This window comes from Prunus avium, chromosome 4, assembly GCF_965620075.1.
Source record: "Prunus avium chromosome 4, drPruAviu1.hap1.1, whole genome shotgun sequence".
Classification (NCBI taxonomy): Eukaryota; Viridiplantae; Streptophyta; class Magnoliopsida; order Rosales; family Rosaceae; genus Prunus; species Prunus avium.
Window position 1 is genome coordinate 37,235,694 of NC_142287.1, and position 17,305 is coordinate 37,252,998.

Here is a 17,305-nt window from a genome sequence, read left to right on the forward strand (position 1 = left end):
CAAAGTCCTTCTGACAGTAGTATAGTTCTCATCTTCACCTTCCAGAAATCATAATTTTCACCTCCAAAGATTGGGAGAACAGAGTAGGAAACTGATGGACCTTCTTTGGCTCCTGATGACATCTTCTAGAGTTGATTTCAACGCCCAGATATGATCGAACGTTGCTCTGATACCAGTTGTTGGTTTTGTGATGGAATATGAGGTGCTGGAAATATGAGTTGCTTCAGCAGAGCTCGTTGTATTCTGATTCACTTAGCTTCTGTTCTTACAATGATAAGCTCAAAGGCTTTTTTGAAGAGAACAAATTTTCTAGAGAATTCTTCCTAGAGAACCTAAAAGACATTACATAGGAACTCTACCAAATTAATTTAGGACAGCTACAGCTGCTGTAATAAATAGAGATATTCTAGGAAATGAAGGAAGTGCATTAATTCCAACAAGACATTGGGTTCACAAGATGACCTTTGCAACATATCTGTGCGTGATGGCTTTTCACCCCACACTTCCCACAGTTGAGTTTGTCTGTCTTCAAATCAACACATTTGTTGTGGCAGCAATGTGCATGCGTGGCTTTACAGACCTTAGGGTTCTTGTCGCATGTCGCGGCCATGGCCCGATGAGAAGCTAGAAAGCGGCTTGTTCCTCTAAGAGAAGTTTTTTCTTGGCCTTGTGCGGCCATAACTGGGAGGTCGCCAAAGGTTTCATTTGCAACATTAGTGTTGTCTTCCTCGTCGACGTCGTTGAAGAATGATTCTTCGAATTCGTATGATGTTGCTGAGACTGAGAGAGTATGGACGGCTGATAGAGCCACCAGCATCGCTAGCACCAAGAAAAACTTGAGCGATTTCATGTTGGTCTAACTGAGTTGAATTAATTTGGTCGGTCGTGTATGTATGGAAGAAAAGGAATGAGGTAGAATGTGTAAAGATTGGACTGATGGAGAAGCATGCAGGGCTTGAACAAGTATATGTAGAGAGGCGTGAGGGCTGACAGAGGTTGGTCTAATTCAAAGGGCCGTACAAAACGTTAATTTATCAGTAAACAAACTTATGCTTCCGAAGAATATATTACGTATTCTAGAAATTAGGTGAATAAGAACAAAGAAATTAAAGCATAATTGTAATTGGGCTTGTTTCCTAATTGTAATTGGGCTCGCATGTCAGTATAATTACAATTACTTACTGTTGTCCCAATGCACATTACAAAAACTCCAGACTAAACAAAAGTTGTTATCAGTATCATTTTGACCAACTTTTAATATGAATATATATATATATATATATTTGGCGTATGCTGTTTTCCTAAGCATGTTTTATGATCTATATATATATATATAACTATAGCTAGCTACACTTGTCGCATTGTTCGATTTTATCTGGGGCGCCAATATAGACATGAGTCACCACACCACCATATACAAATTACAATTAAGATGCCGAAATGCCTTGCAACTAAATTCCTTATACGTACAGTACGTACCAAACTGAAATGTATTATATAAAAAAATAAATGTAATTGTTTTTATCTCGTTCTAAAATATTATATATATCAGACACCGACTGCAATTGGTTCTAAAAATGTTTAGAAATTAGAATAGGTTTTCCAATATCAGACACCAAGTGCTCGACGAAATACCCAGCAGAGGAAGAAGAAGAAGCTGGCGCAGGCAGCGCCTGCCTTGCGCGCGCGAGTTCTTTTTTTTTTAAAACCGCCTGGCCAAAACGACGCCGTTTTGGTCCAGGCGTGTTAAATTTTTTTTTTAAAAACCTGGCTCAAAACGACGTCGTTTTGAAGCCAGGTTTTAAAAAAAAAAAAAACCCATCAGCAGCCCCTATCTACCCGATTCTAATTCCCAGCAGCAGCATTCAGTTCATCCCAAAACCTAATTTTTTTTTTTTCAAAATTCCCTCTCCTCTAAAAACCTAACTAATCCCCCCAACCTCCACCACCAACCACTACAGGCCGCCACCGTCGCCAACCACCTCTTGTCGCCGCTGCCATCGCTTCTCATCAAATTTAATCAAGTGAGTTATAATTTTACATATATTATTTTGGGCTTTGGAAAATTTGTAGGAAATTGATATATCTTTCATGAATTATAATTTATTGGTGTGGTATGTTATGATATTGATTGATTTTCTTATTTGGATTAGAATTTATATTAATTGATTGATTTTCTTTGTGAATTAGAATTTGTTTGATATTTTGATATTGATTGATTTTATTATTTGGATATTTTAGTAGAGTTTATATTGATTGATATTATTATTTGGATTAGGTTAGTCTTTATAATTGATGGATTTAATTAATTTATGTGTAGAAAAAATTATCATGGAACGATACTTTAAGAGAAAAGTGCATATGGATAGTGAGTTTAATCCGGGTAGTTCAAGTGCAAGAGCAAGACCTATTGAATTAGATGAGATATTGGCTAATCTTCAGGCAGACCCTGGACTAAGAACACCGATGACAGATTATAGTCCTAATCATCGAGATGAGATTCGAAGAGCATATCTTCAAAAGGGGCCTTGTCAACCTAAAGGTCATAGATTCCCACAAACTAATCAGTCAGGAATTAATAGACGTTTCATTGCTCAATGGTTTGATGAGTTTGATTGGTTGGAGTATAGCATAGCTAAAGATGCTGCATTTTGCCCCCATTGCTATCTCTTTAAAACTAATTTTGATCAAGTGGGTGGTGATGCCTTTTCTGGGGTAGGCTTCAATAATTGGAAGAAGGGGAGAGAAAGGTTTAGCATTCATATTGGACCGGTTGGCAGTGTTCACAACCAAGCTAGAGAAGCTGCTTACAATCTGATGCATCAACAAGCTCACATTGAAACAATTGTGATCAAGCAAACAGATGATGCTCGTATGGCTTATCGCACTTGCTTGAATGCATCACTCAAGTGTACAAGGTATTTGTTGCGACAAGGCCTTTCTTTTCGTGGTCATGATGAAAGTGCCACTTCAAGTAATAAAGGGAATTATTTGGAGCTCTTGCAATTTCTTGCGGATCATGATGAAAAAGTTAAGGCAGTTGTGTTGGAAAATGCTCCGGGCAATCTCAAGTTAATAGCTCCGTCAATTCAAAAAGATCTTGTCAATGCATGTGCCAAAGAATGCATTAGTCTTATCATGAGTGATCTTAAAGATAGGTATTTTTCAATAATGGTGGATGAAGCACGTGATATTTCAATAAAGGAGCAAATGGCGATAGTGGTTCGTTATGTGAACAACAATGGACAAATAATAGAAAGGTTTGTGGGGGTTCAACATGTTACCGACACCACTTCAAGTGCATTGAAGAAAGCCATTGATGAATTCTTTGCTTTTGAAGGATTGAGCTTTTCTAAGCTACGAGGACAAGGTTATGATGGAGCTAGTAATATGAGAGGTGAATTCAATGGCCTTAAAACAAAGATTTTGAGAGAACAACCTTGTGCATTTTATGTTCATTGCTTTGCTCATCAACTTCAATTAGCTCTTGTTGCCGTGGCAAAGAAAAATATTGATGTTGCTTCTTTTTTCACAACGGCTAATAGCTTGGTTAATGTTGTTGGAGCATCTTGCAAGCGTCATGATGCACTTAGAGCACAATACCAAGAAGAGCTTGTAAAAGCTTTTGATGAAGGTTGTCTTATAACTGGGCGAGGCTTGAATCAAGATACTACTCTCAAACGTGCAGGTGATACACGATGGAACTCACATTATGCTACATTGATTAATATCATTTGTATGTTTCCATCTGTGGTGAATGTGCTTCAAATGATTGTTGAGGATAACCCCAATGATAGTTCGGGTGAAGCCTTTAAGTTATGGAGGGAAATACAATCTTTTGAGTTTGTGTTCCACTTGTTTTTGATGAAGGCTATATTGGGAATAACAAATACTTTGTCTCAAGCATTGCAAAAGAAAGATCAAGACATTGTGAATGCAATGGGTTTAGTTCAAACATGCAAGGAAAATCTACAATTTATGAGGAATAATGAGTTTGATGAATTGGTTGATCAAGCATCTTCGTTTTGTTACAAACATCATATTATGGTTCCTAACATGGATGAGGAATATGTAATTCCTGGGAGGTCACGGCGTAATGCTCCAATCAAGACAAACAATCATCATTATCGTGTGGAGCTCTTTCTTCATGTCATTGATGGACAACTTGTGGAATTAAATGATCGTTTCAATGAGGTAAATACTGAGTTGCTTACTTGTTTGGCTTGCTTGAGTCCGAACAATTCATTTGTAGCTTTTAACAAACGAAAGCTAGTTCGTCTTGCTCAATTTTATCCTCAAGATTTTTCGGATGGAGCTTTATTGATGCTTGAAGATCAACTTGGGGTTTATGTTCATCATATGCGTTCGAGTAGTGATTTTTCAGAATTGCAAGGGATTGGCATGCTTGCGGAAAAAATGGTGGAGACAGGGATGCATGAAATATTTCCTTATGTGTATTTGCTTATTACATTAGCTTTGGTTTTACCTGTTGCAACTGCTTCAGTGGAGATAGCATTTTCGGCCATGAATATTATCAAAAATCCACTTCGCAACAGAATGGGAGATCAATGGTTGAACGATAGTTTGGTTGTTTACATTGAAAGAGATATTTTTGCTTGTATTGATAACGAAGCTATAATGCAACGTTTTCAAAATATGAAAACTCGTCGTGGACAATTGTAGCTTGTATTGTTTGTTTTGCCAAAAATTATGAATGAAAGTACTATCTTTATATTTTTTAGTGTTATTTTCTTATTTACAAAATTTCGAAACTTAACACTATGACCCCATGGCGACGTAATCCTGCGTCCGCCACTGGCTGCCCTGGTTCTGGTTTGCTAGCGTATTACAAGCCCAACAACTCAGTTTCAAGTTCTCCACTCTATATATGCCAAATAAAGCTCGGAAAAAAAAAATAAAAAAAAACAAAAACTCTAAAGGAACGGCTCCCCAGGAGCACTTCCTCCTTTTCTCTCCCTTCTCTAACCCCTTCTTCTTATTCTCCAGCGAGCCTCTCTCTACAACTGTTTGATTCCATAGTGAGTGTCTTATCTAAGGCCCTTAAATGAGACCCTATCTATTAACCGTTGGATCAAATTAGTTTGTCGCTAAGATACAACTAAAAAAGAAATTCATCCAAATTCCTGCCATCCATAAGTATGTGCTCGAGTTGGAAGAATAAAAAAGAAAAAAGGAAGAGGTTGAATCATTGTGATATATTATATCTGACAAGTAAATAATAAGAACTTTTTTAATTAAGGGATCATAATATTGATGATTCCTTACAATAAACAATTAATTGGCTAAGCCCATCGAATGGTGACCTTAGCGAGCCCTTATTCCTTGCACTTGCACACACACACGTACACTAATTCATGGCCTTATAAATTATTTTCATGTTTATAGGATATAGCTAGCTTTGAGCAAAATAAAATAATAAAAGTAGAGATTTGCTGCGCATGCAATTAATATTGCAATAACCTTATTCCTTATCGATCCAGTAGCAGTGATCTATCTGGTGCGTCATGATAATTAGTGTTCATGCATAGCTGCACATTCCAAACACACATGAAGTGCCTTTCTTGCACTTGTTGTTGCAGCTGCCGCAGTTTTCCTTGTCCGACATCGGATTCACACACTTACCTTCGCAGCAAATCTCTGCGTAATTGCATTTCTTCCCACACTTGCCGCAGTTTGCTGTGTCTGTGTTTCTGTCCACACATTTCTTGTTGCAGCAATCCGGCTTTGCGCTGCCATACGCCTGACAAACCTTAGGGTTTTTGTCACAAGTCACGGAGGCAAGGAAGCGGCTTCTTAGAGAAGTGCTTTTTCCAAACTGGTTTTTGGTTTCGTCATTTGTATCAGTATTGTTTTCCTCGTTGAAGAATGATTCTTCTTCGTTTGGTATTGCAGAGAGAGTGGTGATGGCTGAAGCTATTAGCATGGCAAACATTAGAAAAACCTTGAAGCCTTTCATGATGTTTGTTTGAAGTGTATAAAAGCAGAGAGAGAGAGAGAGAGAGAGACCGAGAGGGATTTCTAAAGGTGCTTAGAAGATTTTGGGATGGAGAAGCATGTAGGCTCGGAAAAGTATAAATAGAGAAAAAGAATGTGAAGGTGGTCTAAAATTCGTATAAGATTTTAGGGTGGCTTAGGAGAAATATTTATGCAATGGATATTGGGGGATAGAATTTCTCCACTCGTCGAGCGATTAGCGGTCGTAAGGTGAGAACATGGGAGTCTCAGTGAATCCCTCATCACTTTGTTAATTTGCTGTTTCGTTTGGAGACTTTTGGCCCCATTGTCAAACAAAAACTCAACACGTTGTAACACTACCCGTTGTTTTTTATTTGACGATCGATATAAGCCGCGCTTCAAGGCACGCGTCGAGGCAAAGCAGTGGCAAATCTCCTCAGGTCAGGTGTTTCGCAGTTATCACTCTTAGCGCACGCTATGGTTTTTAAGGCGCTTATTCCTCACGAAGAAGAAGACCTGCCAGATTTGACGAAGCCCACATGCAAAATCATACCTTGCTATTTTTCCAAAAACTGGCCCAAATACGCGATGGTTTGATAATAACAAAATTACCTTTCAACTTAAGATACAATTAAACAAGAAATTCATCCAAATTCCTCGCATCCATAAGTTGGAAATTCATCCTGTGATATGCATCTTACAAGCACTACACCAAATTGGAGCTTTTACGACTTGATATTTACGGCACACTTTTTATTCGTGTGTTAATAACTGATGTTTACGGCATATGACAAAGCACGCCTTCAAAAGATGGTAAAGTGTGTTGTTAATAACTGATATTTACGGCATATGAAAACATGCCTTAAAAAGGTAATTTTTGTGTCTTTTAATGGCATTGATTGTATATACGCCGTAAATGCAATTTTTTTAAATATATATTATGTCGTGCGATTGAGTATGTCGTAATTTGTAAATTCAATTTATTTTTTTTCCCGAAACCCTCCAATATATATGCAATCCACTAAAAATATAAGATTTTTTTTTAAATTTCCCTCTTTTATTTTTCATTCAGACCTAAACGTTCTCATCACTTCTCTCTCTCTCTCCATCTCTTTCTCTCACAATTTCTGGATTCTCTCTCACAATTAATCAAGAGCTCCAGTTCCTTATTTGTGAGAAGACTAAACAAGGATCCATAGTATATGTTGGGAATTAGCTACCTCAGCTAAAGCCCAAGCCCGCCCTCTGGTTCCAGGGTCCAAGAAAAACCAAACTGGTGGTCTATTTTCCATAAGAAAGTTTACCGTTACAGAAGCACTTGGACCCTATTTGTTGACTTTCTTCATACTTTTGGAAATCATATAATTGACCAATATGCATCAAGAAGTTCAAGGAGGCACGTACGCCGCATAGGTTGATTATTCATTGTATCACATGGTATCATGATATATAACTTGGCACCTACGACAATATTTACCTTAGTTTGTTAATATTTACGTTAGTTTTTTTTTTTTTTGTTAAACAACGCCATGTAATGGGTTTCCATGAAGTATCGTTTTTGTGTGTGGATATTATGGGATTGCATTCATAATTCAGCCAAAAAAAAGCCACTAACCACAAAAGGCTATTACAATAACGAAGTGATTTGACATCAAAATTAATACAACATGGTGTGCCTCCACTAATGATCACGCAAGATTGAAAAAACTCTGGCATAAATATCCCAACTAAATTGCAAACTCAAAATAATGAAAAAAAGATAAAACTTGAAAAAAAAAACTAAGCCATAACAATACAAATAAAACTCTCATAAATGAGAGATGAAAATCTCTCACAAAAGAGAAGTGAAAACCTCTCATAAAAGGAGAGGTGAAAACTATACAGAGATCCCAAAGAGTCTCAGCGACTTATTCCATACATAAAGAACCCGTAAAAGGATGGTGGTGGAGATCCGGGGACGAAACGCATGTGCAAATAGGGGAAACCTTCTGCCTCTGAAAATGGAGGAAGAGGAGAAGGGAGGAAGATAAGAGGGGAGAGAGAAGAAAGTACAGTGGCTTAGCCCTCAAAGTGAAAACCACTCTAAGAGTGTTTTTTTGGGAGAGTGTCATGAAGTATCTTTAACATGGTATAATTTATTTCATTTATTTTATGGGGATGCATGTAATTAAAAGGATTATTATATGGGGACCCAACTCTCATACTTAACTGCAGTATTAGAAGGTAATCATTCTCTTGACTTTGTTACCCACCCTCATTTAGCCCAATTGGCGTTCAGCTGCAATTGCTCCACTCCGTCAATGTTAACGTGTGTCCGGTAACTTCTTCTCCACTAATCGCCAAAGTTATTACTTAATGCATAACTGGACATTTCAACGCCTTATGTAATAATTAACAAGTTATTTATTTTTTCAAATTTGGCATGATCCACCAATTTAGTTACAATACATGCCTTCTTCCCAAAGAATTTGTTCAGTTGGTATGCAAGATCATTGTAATACCCCGAAAAATTTAAGGTGGATTTTCATATTTTAGTGAAAAATAATATAATTGTGGAGAATGATTATGGGTATCAAGTGATTTTGGATTGAGATTATTAATTTAAGTATGTTTAATTTGAAGTTGGACAAAAATGACCAAAACACCCCTATGTGTGATAGATTACCAAAGTACCCTTGTAGAAAAAAGGGAAGGAGGCAACGTGTAAGCCAAGCATTTCTTCCCTCCTTCATTCTTCCCCCCTTCCCACTTACTTTGTCTTCAAAAAATCTGATTTTGGATGAGTTGTAAACCTATGGGGGTGAGTCATCTAGTCTAGCCTAAGATTCTTTCTCATCCTCTTCTTCCCATTCATTGTATCACCCTCTTCTAAATGGATGATTCACCTAGCCTAAGGCTTTTCAATCATAAATTTACTCTTATCTTCATCATTCATTGTATCATCCCTTTCTTCCTCATTCACTTATCTTCATCCTCATTTTTCTTTTGTTCCTCTTCAAAATCCAAAATTCGTCACTTTCTTGAAGCTGCTGAGAACTCATATTTCGGAAGCTCAAATGAGAAAACTTCCTTTATAAAAGTTGTTCATTTCCATGATTCCTATAACATACTCAAAGTTCAGCTCAATCCGACTAGTATAGGCTCTGAAACGTTGGTATGATCACAATAAGTTTACCATTTCCTGATTTCACAGCAGTATGCTCGGTTTCAGTTTGTTTCTGTGACTTCATGTACTCAAATGACTTTGGTTCCTTCATCAAAGTTGTTTGAAATGCTGTCTATTATAACATATCAAAATTTCAGATTGATCGGGCTTCTATAGCCACCTTGGGAATGTTTAGAGTGGAACTTGTTTATAGTCTTCAACCTTAGGTCCTTCCCTCGTTTTCAGTCCAAAACACTCATATCAAAAGCTCAAAACACTATGGTTTCTTCATGATAGTTACTCCAAATTCTCCTCTTTATAACATATCCAAAGATAATCCAAACGTAACCATTATAACTCTCTAAAAATTGGTATATATGAACAAAACTTGTTCAATTGGTTATGTTGAATCTCTTCTTATAGATATGTGTACTTTCTCTCAAATGGCTTGTTTCTTGTCATTCAATTGCTCAAATTAGTCACTATCATCTCAAGTAAATGGTTCTTTGAAGGCTTGAAGCTCTTCTTTTTATTTTCTTTTGAGTACTAGTTTTAAACCAAGTGTGGTTAGAATGCCTCAAGTACATATATATATATATATATCTTTCAAAGTGTGTTTTTGTGAAGTTCTAGATTATTTCGATGTGATTTTTGTTCCAATTTCATTTTGGGATTTTGGTACATCAAAATGAATATCTCAAGGGTTATTTCAAATTTGGTTTTGTGCCATTTGAATTTAAATTGATTTTTTGTAAAATTTCAAAGTAGAGACTATCCTGCTGGAAATTGTTTTGATTCTGCTGCATACCCTGTTTTGAAGTAAGTGTTTGAAGACTTCCTAAACTTGGATTTTCATGAAATTTTAGTATGTTTTACTTTCTTGTATTGTCTTCAGATCTGGAAAATTTTATCCAGTTTGGTTGTAAATTGTAATTTTGGTGATTTTTCAAAATAAAATGTACAAACCTGAAAAAAAAACGTTATGCAGCCTAGTCTGTTTTGGGTTTCTATTTTGACATGCTTCCTTAACCCTAATTTTTATCAAATTTTGACATCTTTAACTTTTCTATGTCTAGTTGTGATATGGAAAGTTTTACATTATTTTGATTTAAACTCAATATTTAGTGAATTTTCAAAGTTAACGTGTTCCAACCCAAATGTTTAGCAAAACTGAAATTTTAGTTTTAAATTGATGTTTTTAAACTTTCTTTATGAGTCTAGAGCCGAACCACTTGATTTTAAACATCCCAAAGAGTAGAACTATTATAGGAGGGGAATAGATTAGTTTTTCCTTAACGCTTGGTTCTATGCTTGCTTGGATGTGAGGTTAAGGAAGTAACAATCGGGTCAAACAACTTGTTAAGTGTATTTTGGGGTTTTAGGTCTACGTGCGCTAGTAGGACACTCAACTTTGTTTCCTTATTTCCAATGAATTTTAATCAGTAAATTATCTTAACTAGGTGTTCTACTCTGCGTACTTTCGAGGACGAAACTGCACAAGGTTAAGCTAGCTGGACTTGAGGTAGAGTTTCCTGATTTCCCGATGATTGGGCTATATCACTTTTAATCTTGGTGCTTATATATAGTATTATAAATATGAATATTATTGTTGCTTTGCTCGATGAATATTATTTGATGTTATGTGAACATTATTATTGATGTTTTTCCGTGAATATTATTTGATGTTATGTAAATAGTATTATTGATGTTTTTCCATGGATATTATTTGATGTTTTGTGATTATTATTATTCATGTGATTAAGCATGATATATTATTGTTATTATCTGTGGCATTATTCAGCAGAAATAAATGATGTTTGCACTGCATTACATATGCATCATAAAGACAGTGGTGTTTGGGTTGTGTGTGTGTCGTTTGAGATATATCTAAGGGGTGGGAGAATGCTTTAGATATATCTGAATAAAATGTGGAATATATTCAGGTGACGGGAGCAGAGCTTGAATATATTAAGGTGATGGGAGCAGGGCCTCTAATGATAAGTGAAAGTTGAGAAATTCGTAAACAAAAGAAAAATGGGTTAAGGGACGGATGGACGCTAGTTCATATTTTAGGGTATTCGGAGCCACAGTGGTAAAACGCATGGTATGGGACATGCAGGCTTGTTGCCCTAGGATATGAATTAGTGGGATTAGAAGGGAGTGAGTTCATGGCATCACCGCATATGCAAATTTATTTATCTTGTATGATTGCATAATTTGTATATCTTGTGTTGTTTGATGCATGACACTTTGATTAATTGTGATAGCTGACTTTGAGGGGTTTGAAGGTACTCTACTGGGCATTAGAATGCTCATACCCTAATAGATTGTGCAGGATTAAAGAAGAAGTTTGAGGAAGCGGATTCAACTAAGCTGCTGGGCTTTTATTGTTGATTTGTGTAATTAATATTTGTAAGTAGTCAACCATTTGTTAAAAATCCTAGTGTGTAGTTAACTACAAGCTATTGCGACTCAGATTTTGTGATGTTAAGTAAATTTGTATTATTTTGTGGCTCTATCTCTCATCATACCATGGTTGTAGGATTTTATTCTTATGACTATGGTATGACTCACACCATGATTCGGGAATATTCCTTATTTTCGAATCGGGTCGTGACAATCATCAACAATTTAATCACTATTTTTTTAAACTAATGACATTTAATTTAACTAAAAAATTAATCACTAATTTTATTCAGGATATCTTCATATTGGCATCACCTGGTCAATTTAATCACTACTACAATTTTAGCTTATACCGACGGACTAATACTGGCAAAAGAGCAGTCTAGCCAGTACTTGGACCCAATACTGGCGAAATAAAGTCATTTATCACTACTAAATAATACTGACCAAGTCTTTTGTCATTACTAAATTTACTGACCAGCCCCTGTGCCAGTCTCTTTTAGCGCGGGAAGCAAAAACTTAAGCGCCTAAATCTTTAGAGTCACTGACGAGTTCTATTGCCAATACTATTCTTAAATATAATTGTTAACTTCAATTCTTTACCTAAACTTTTCTACTTCCTCCAAACCGACCATCTCTTCCCTCTTCTTTTCATTGAAGAAGGAATTGTACTCTTCCTTAAAGCTAGTGGAGTTGGAGGAATGTGTGAAAGTGATTTTCATGTCTGCTGGTTCAGATTGAGAGAGACAGATTAAATTTGGGGGTTTTCTTTGCTCTTCTCAATTGGGGTTGTTGATTCAGATTGAGAGAGATAGATTAAATTTGGGGGTTTCTTTGCTCTTTTCAGTTGGGGCTGACTTGGTTGTTCTTCTTTAAAGAGAGCCCCTGTTCTAGTGAGATTTTTGTTCTTATTTTGTTTGTTTATTTTATTTTTTCAAGTATTTGAGAATAGGTAATGACCCATGAATCCTTCCAATTAGTTGTATAGATGAAGCCTGATTGCATCCTTTGATTTTTCAAAGCTCTTGTTTTAATTTTTTATTATTTGTTGGTGAAGTCTGATGTGTGGGTATTCTCTGAGCAAGGTAGGGTGCTATATACCTTATTTATGTGATTTTCTGCTCTTAGTGGATTGGATGCTTTCGATTCCTTAGCAGAGCTAATTCTTGTCTTTGCGGAACCAGAGCTAATTCAATCTTCTCCTTTCTCTAGGTACGGTACAAAGAAGACCAAGTGGATGGAACAACACTCAGACCCAATCGACACAGTACCGAGCCAGAGCAGTCTAACAAGGGACAAGAGACTATTTGTTCACAGCTTCACATTCTAGTGCCAAGGTGCCCAGCTAAAGCCAAAGGTGTATTATTCTATTGCAGGAGTGTTGAATTTTTGTTGGAAACTTAGAATCCAGGTGTGTTTCCCTTTACTTTTTTCTCTTAAATGGTTGTTCTCTGATTATTGTATTGAGATTATCGAGCTTTCATCTATGAGTTGATATATTTTGTTTCATATGTATACTTTATTTGTTGTTATGACGTGAGTGTCTTTAGCTATTAAGTGGGTCTAGTTGTTTGGTGTTATAGTTCTTTTCTTCAGTTGAATGAATATGCAATTTTTTAGTTAATATATTCTTTAGACTCAGGTTTTTGTTATTTTAATTTGGTTTTACTTGTGAATTGAAGTAGATGGTAATGAGGGTCATCCAATGGATAATAAATTGACCCACCTGATAGGAATTTATAGACAGTAAGTATGAGGGATGATCTGTGCTGAATAATTGTATTTGGTGCCTTGCACTCAATATTAGGTGAACTATGGATAAAAGTTGGGTACATTTGAGGAGAAATTGTAAGGAATACGCAGATGGAATGAGAATGTTTTTAGATGACGTCTTTGCCAAAGTGGGTTTTGGAGAGAGGGTCATATGTCCTTGCAAAAAATGTTGTAACCGTTATCGCTATGAAAGAAACATCATCCAGCTGCATCTTATAGAAAAAGGAATGGATCCCAGATATATGAATGGCCCTTGGAGGCATCATGGGGAGCCCATGACAAATTTACCATTCCAAGAGGATATAGAATCAGTTCACAATGAAGAAGTTTGTATAGATGACATTCATGATTTTCTCAATGAAGCCTTTGTGCAACCAATCATTGGAGAAACTGTTGGGACTTCGAGAGAGCCACCTATCTTTGATGGCCAAACACCTGAGGCTGAAATGTTTTATAAGTTACTTGAAAAAGCAGATATGGAGTTGTACCCTAGGTGTAAATATAAGAAATTGTATTCTGTTGTAAGATTGTTCCAGATTAAATGTTTAGGGAACATGAGTGATAATGTCTTTACAATGCTGTTACAATTGGTTAAACAATTGTTGCCAGAGGGGGATTGTTTACCAAAAAATAATTATGATGCTAAAAAAATCATTAGGGAGTTGGGACTCACAGTTGAGAGGATCAACGCTTGCCCCAATGATTGATTTATCTCCATTTGGCAGAGTTATCAATGATAATAGTCCCCATTTTTCTAGATACATGGGTATTCTAGCACAGGATGCCAATCTAATTCCGATCAAGTATTTAAAATGGGAAAAAGTACCAGACTCCTGCAAACTTGATGTTTGGGACACTCTACGGGTTTGTTATTCCTAAAATTATTGAGTTTAATAGGTATATTTCAGGTTGATGTAAGACTACCTTATTGTGGATGCAGGGCACCATTGAATTTCGTCCTGAACAACAACCTATGATTCATGTCTTCAAGGATGTAACAATGAAGAATATTGAAAAATTGTGGAGAAGTTTCAAGAGTGATTTGAAGAAAGCTTATTATAAGCCTTTCATAGGAAGTAAAAGACGGTGGCAATGTGGGGATTCTCGTGTAGACCCATATCAATGGCGGGTGTTGGTTGAACATTGCGAAAAAGACGAGATTGTAGTACGTATTATTACACAACACTCAGTATATATAATCTGTGCAATGATTAAGTCTGTTTTGTTTTTGCTAATAAAAGGAACAAGCTAAAAGAAATGCTGAAAATTGGAGTAAACAAACATTGAATCACACATCTGGCACAAAGTCTTATGCTCGCAGCAAAGCACAATATGTAAGTTTTGATGATGCACTTGAATGTTTACTCTTTGCTATATTTAAATACTGAGCATATGAGGTTGTGTTAGCTAATTGATTATCTTTTTTTATTTTATTGATTGCATGCTAAGAATAAGAAACATGGTGAAGACCCTGATCCTATTTGGTTTTTCCAAGATAAGCATACTCGGCGTGACGAAGATCGTTCATGGGTTAACTTGGTGGCTGAGCAGAAATATGTAAGCATATGGACTATATATTGGAATAATTATGTATAAGTTCATTTTCATGAGGAATTGTTAGCCATAGTCCAGGATGTTTCTCTTATTTTGTTTTGTTGACTTATTATTTTTTTTTAAAAGCATATGGAAAGTTGTTTGGAGGTAGTTTTTTTTTCTTGTTCACCATTCTTTATGTTCTTTTATTTGTTTAAGCACATGAAAAACAAAATAGTAGAGGTCCAGAAGACTAATTGGCCTAATTTTTTATTACATAATGCAATTCATCATTGTAGAGTTTATTGGGCTAGTTCTATGATGATCGCAATTTGATGGAGAAGGATATATATATATCTTTTTTGTTAGGCTGAAATGCAGGAAAAGTTGAAGGAATTGGTTGAAGATGAATGTCCTGATAATTTAGAGACACGAAGAAGGGCTTATGTTGAGGCAATGGGTCCTGAGACAAATAATAGTGTTCGTGGTAAAGGACTTGGTGTGAAACCCCATCAGGTGCCTTGGATTCAAACTAAGGCAGGGTCATCCAAGAGATTGCGAGGGCACGACTATGTTCACCTTGAGTCACAGTATGTAGAGTTACAAGAAAGGTACAAACATGACCAGGATCATTGGCGTTCTGAATTGAAGGCAACACAGGAGTTGCTGAAGCATAACCAGCAAGAGATTGAGGAAATGAGGCAGATGTTATCGCGCTCATCGGCTTCGTATCATCCATTGTACCAGCAGCTGCCAAACCCATTCCATATGTCGTATTACTCGCCGCAAATGTTCCATCAAATGCCTTATCAAGCCAAGTCAGTTACTCCTACTGGTGGGTTAACTGGATTGTTGAGGGGGGATGCAGACCCTAGTGCGACTGACTTTTTAGAATCAGATCAAGGTACTCATGGACTTGAATAGATGCAGTTACTTAGTGTTATGCATTTTTGGTATAGTTGCTGACTTTGTATTTTGGACCCTAATGGTGTATGCATACTTTTGTAGTGTATTTGTTGAATATTTGGCATTGCATACTTTTGTTTAGTAAGGGCAACTAAAGTTTTTGAACTCTACTGATGTAGGCGGACCTTTGTAATATTTGGCTATTGTAATCGACATTGGTACTTTATATTTTATAAGGATGGTGGTTGAATGGTTCAATCTATGAGTATTTATAATTGTTATTACATTTTCAGTATCCATTAAATTTTTATGAAAGAAAAATGCTCATATTATATTAGGAATTCGGCATCTTACTATAAAAATTTGAGCCTGTAAGTCTGTAACCTTCTCCTGCAACCTCTTACAGAAGAGCAAGAACTTGTCATTGTCATTTTAACTTGTAAAGCATAGCTGAAAACATACAAGGTACTGGCTAAAGAGCTTTTGCAAGAGGTATGCATTCGACAGAGATGAAAGATCTTGAAATTGACTGACAATTTTTTTTTTGGTTAAAAATAATACTGACAAATCTTTGGCGACTAGTACTCAATCCTAAAATAATAATCCTGACAAAAGCTTGCTTAATAGTGGCTATTTGTTTTGTCAGTAAAACACTTTATGACTTGTGTCAGAGACACACCTCTACTGATGAATAAGTTGCAAAAGTTGGTCAGTAATAGTAATACTGACGGGACTTTTACTGACTATACTTATTTTCGTCGTTGCACTCGTCAGGAAGCCATTACTGACGAATTTCCATCAGTATTGGGGTTTTTACTGACCACAAAGGGTTGCCAGGACAGGGGAAAATTGTAGTAGTGAATATAATTTAATTATGAGTCGCTGCCTCCTTTAGGGTTGGTGGCTTCCTATTCCCATCCCCCCTCCCTTCTGCTCCTCCCTTCCTCCCTCCTCGCCCCTGTTTTCTTCTTGCTCTTTTTGGTTTAAAGAGTATATTCTATACTCTTTGAATATATATTTTTAAATATTCGTATATATTTAAAGAGTAAAGACTATACTCTATAAATATATTCGAATATTTAATAGTATAAAGATAATATATACAAATATATTTTTAAATATTTATATATATATATATATATATATATATATATATAAAAGGTACAGCTAGGTGGCTATACCATTAAAATAATTGCAAATATTTAAATAGTATCGCCACGCAGCTGTACTATTAAAATATTCGTATACATTTAAATAGTATCGCCGCACGGCTATACTATTAAAATATTCGAATAAATCTAAAGAATATAGCCGCGCCGGTATACTATTAAAATATTTGAATAAATCTAAAGCGTAGAGCCGCGCGGCTATACTATTAAAATATTTCGTATATATCTACTGAGTATAGCCGCCCGACATTATATCCGGGAAGCTATACTATTAAAATATTCGAATAAATCCAAAAAGTATAGCTGTGCCACTAAACAATTAAAATATTTGAATAAATCTAAAGCGTATAGCCGCCCGGCTATACCATTAAATATTCGAATAAATCTGAAGCGTATA

At 36.0% G+C, this 17,305-nt stretch overlaps 3 protein-coding genes across 3 annotated transcripts; 2 read left to right on the top strand and 1 right to left on the bottom strand.

Moving 5' to 3' along the window:
• The first annotated feature begins 2,368 nt into the window (after positions 1-2,368).
• On the top strand, positions 2,369-4,709 carry LOC110755433 (uncharacterized). The gene has a single exon (XM_021956626.2). It carries the CDS (start codon positions 2,467-2,469, stop codon positions 4,681-4,683), a length of 2,217 nt encoding a protein of 738 aa, XP_021812318.2. The 5' UTR covers positions 2,369-2,466; the 3' UTR covers positions 4,684-4,709.
• Positions 4,710-5,341: 632 nt separating this feature from the next.
• Positions 5,342-6,112, bottom strand: LOC148295351 (uncharacterized). Its single transcript, XM_088252671.1, has one exon. The coding sequence runs from the start codon at positions 5,975-5,977 to the stop codon at positions 5,540-5,542; it is 438 nt and encodes a 145-aa protein (XP_088108797.1). The 5' UTR covers positions 5,978-6,112; the 3' UTR covers positions 5,342-5,539.
• Positions 6,113-13,527: 7,415 nt separating this feature from the next.
• On the top strand, positions 13,528-14,552 carry LOC148295352 (uncharacterized). Its single transcript, XM_088252473.1, has 3 exons — positions 13,528-13,795; positions 13,959-14,164; positions 14,241-14,552. The coding sequence occupies exons 1-3, from the start codon at positions 13,528-13,530 to the stop codon at positions 14,550-14,552; spliced, it is 786 nt and encodes a 261-aa protein (XP_088108599.1).
• The last annotated feature ends 2,753 nt before the right edge of the window (positions 14,553-17,305 follow it).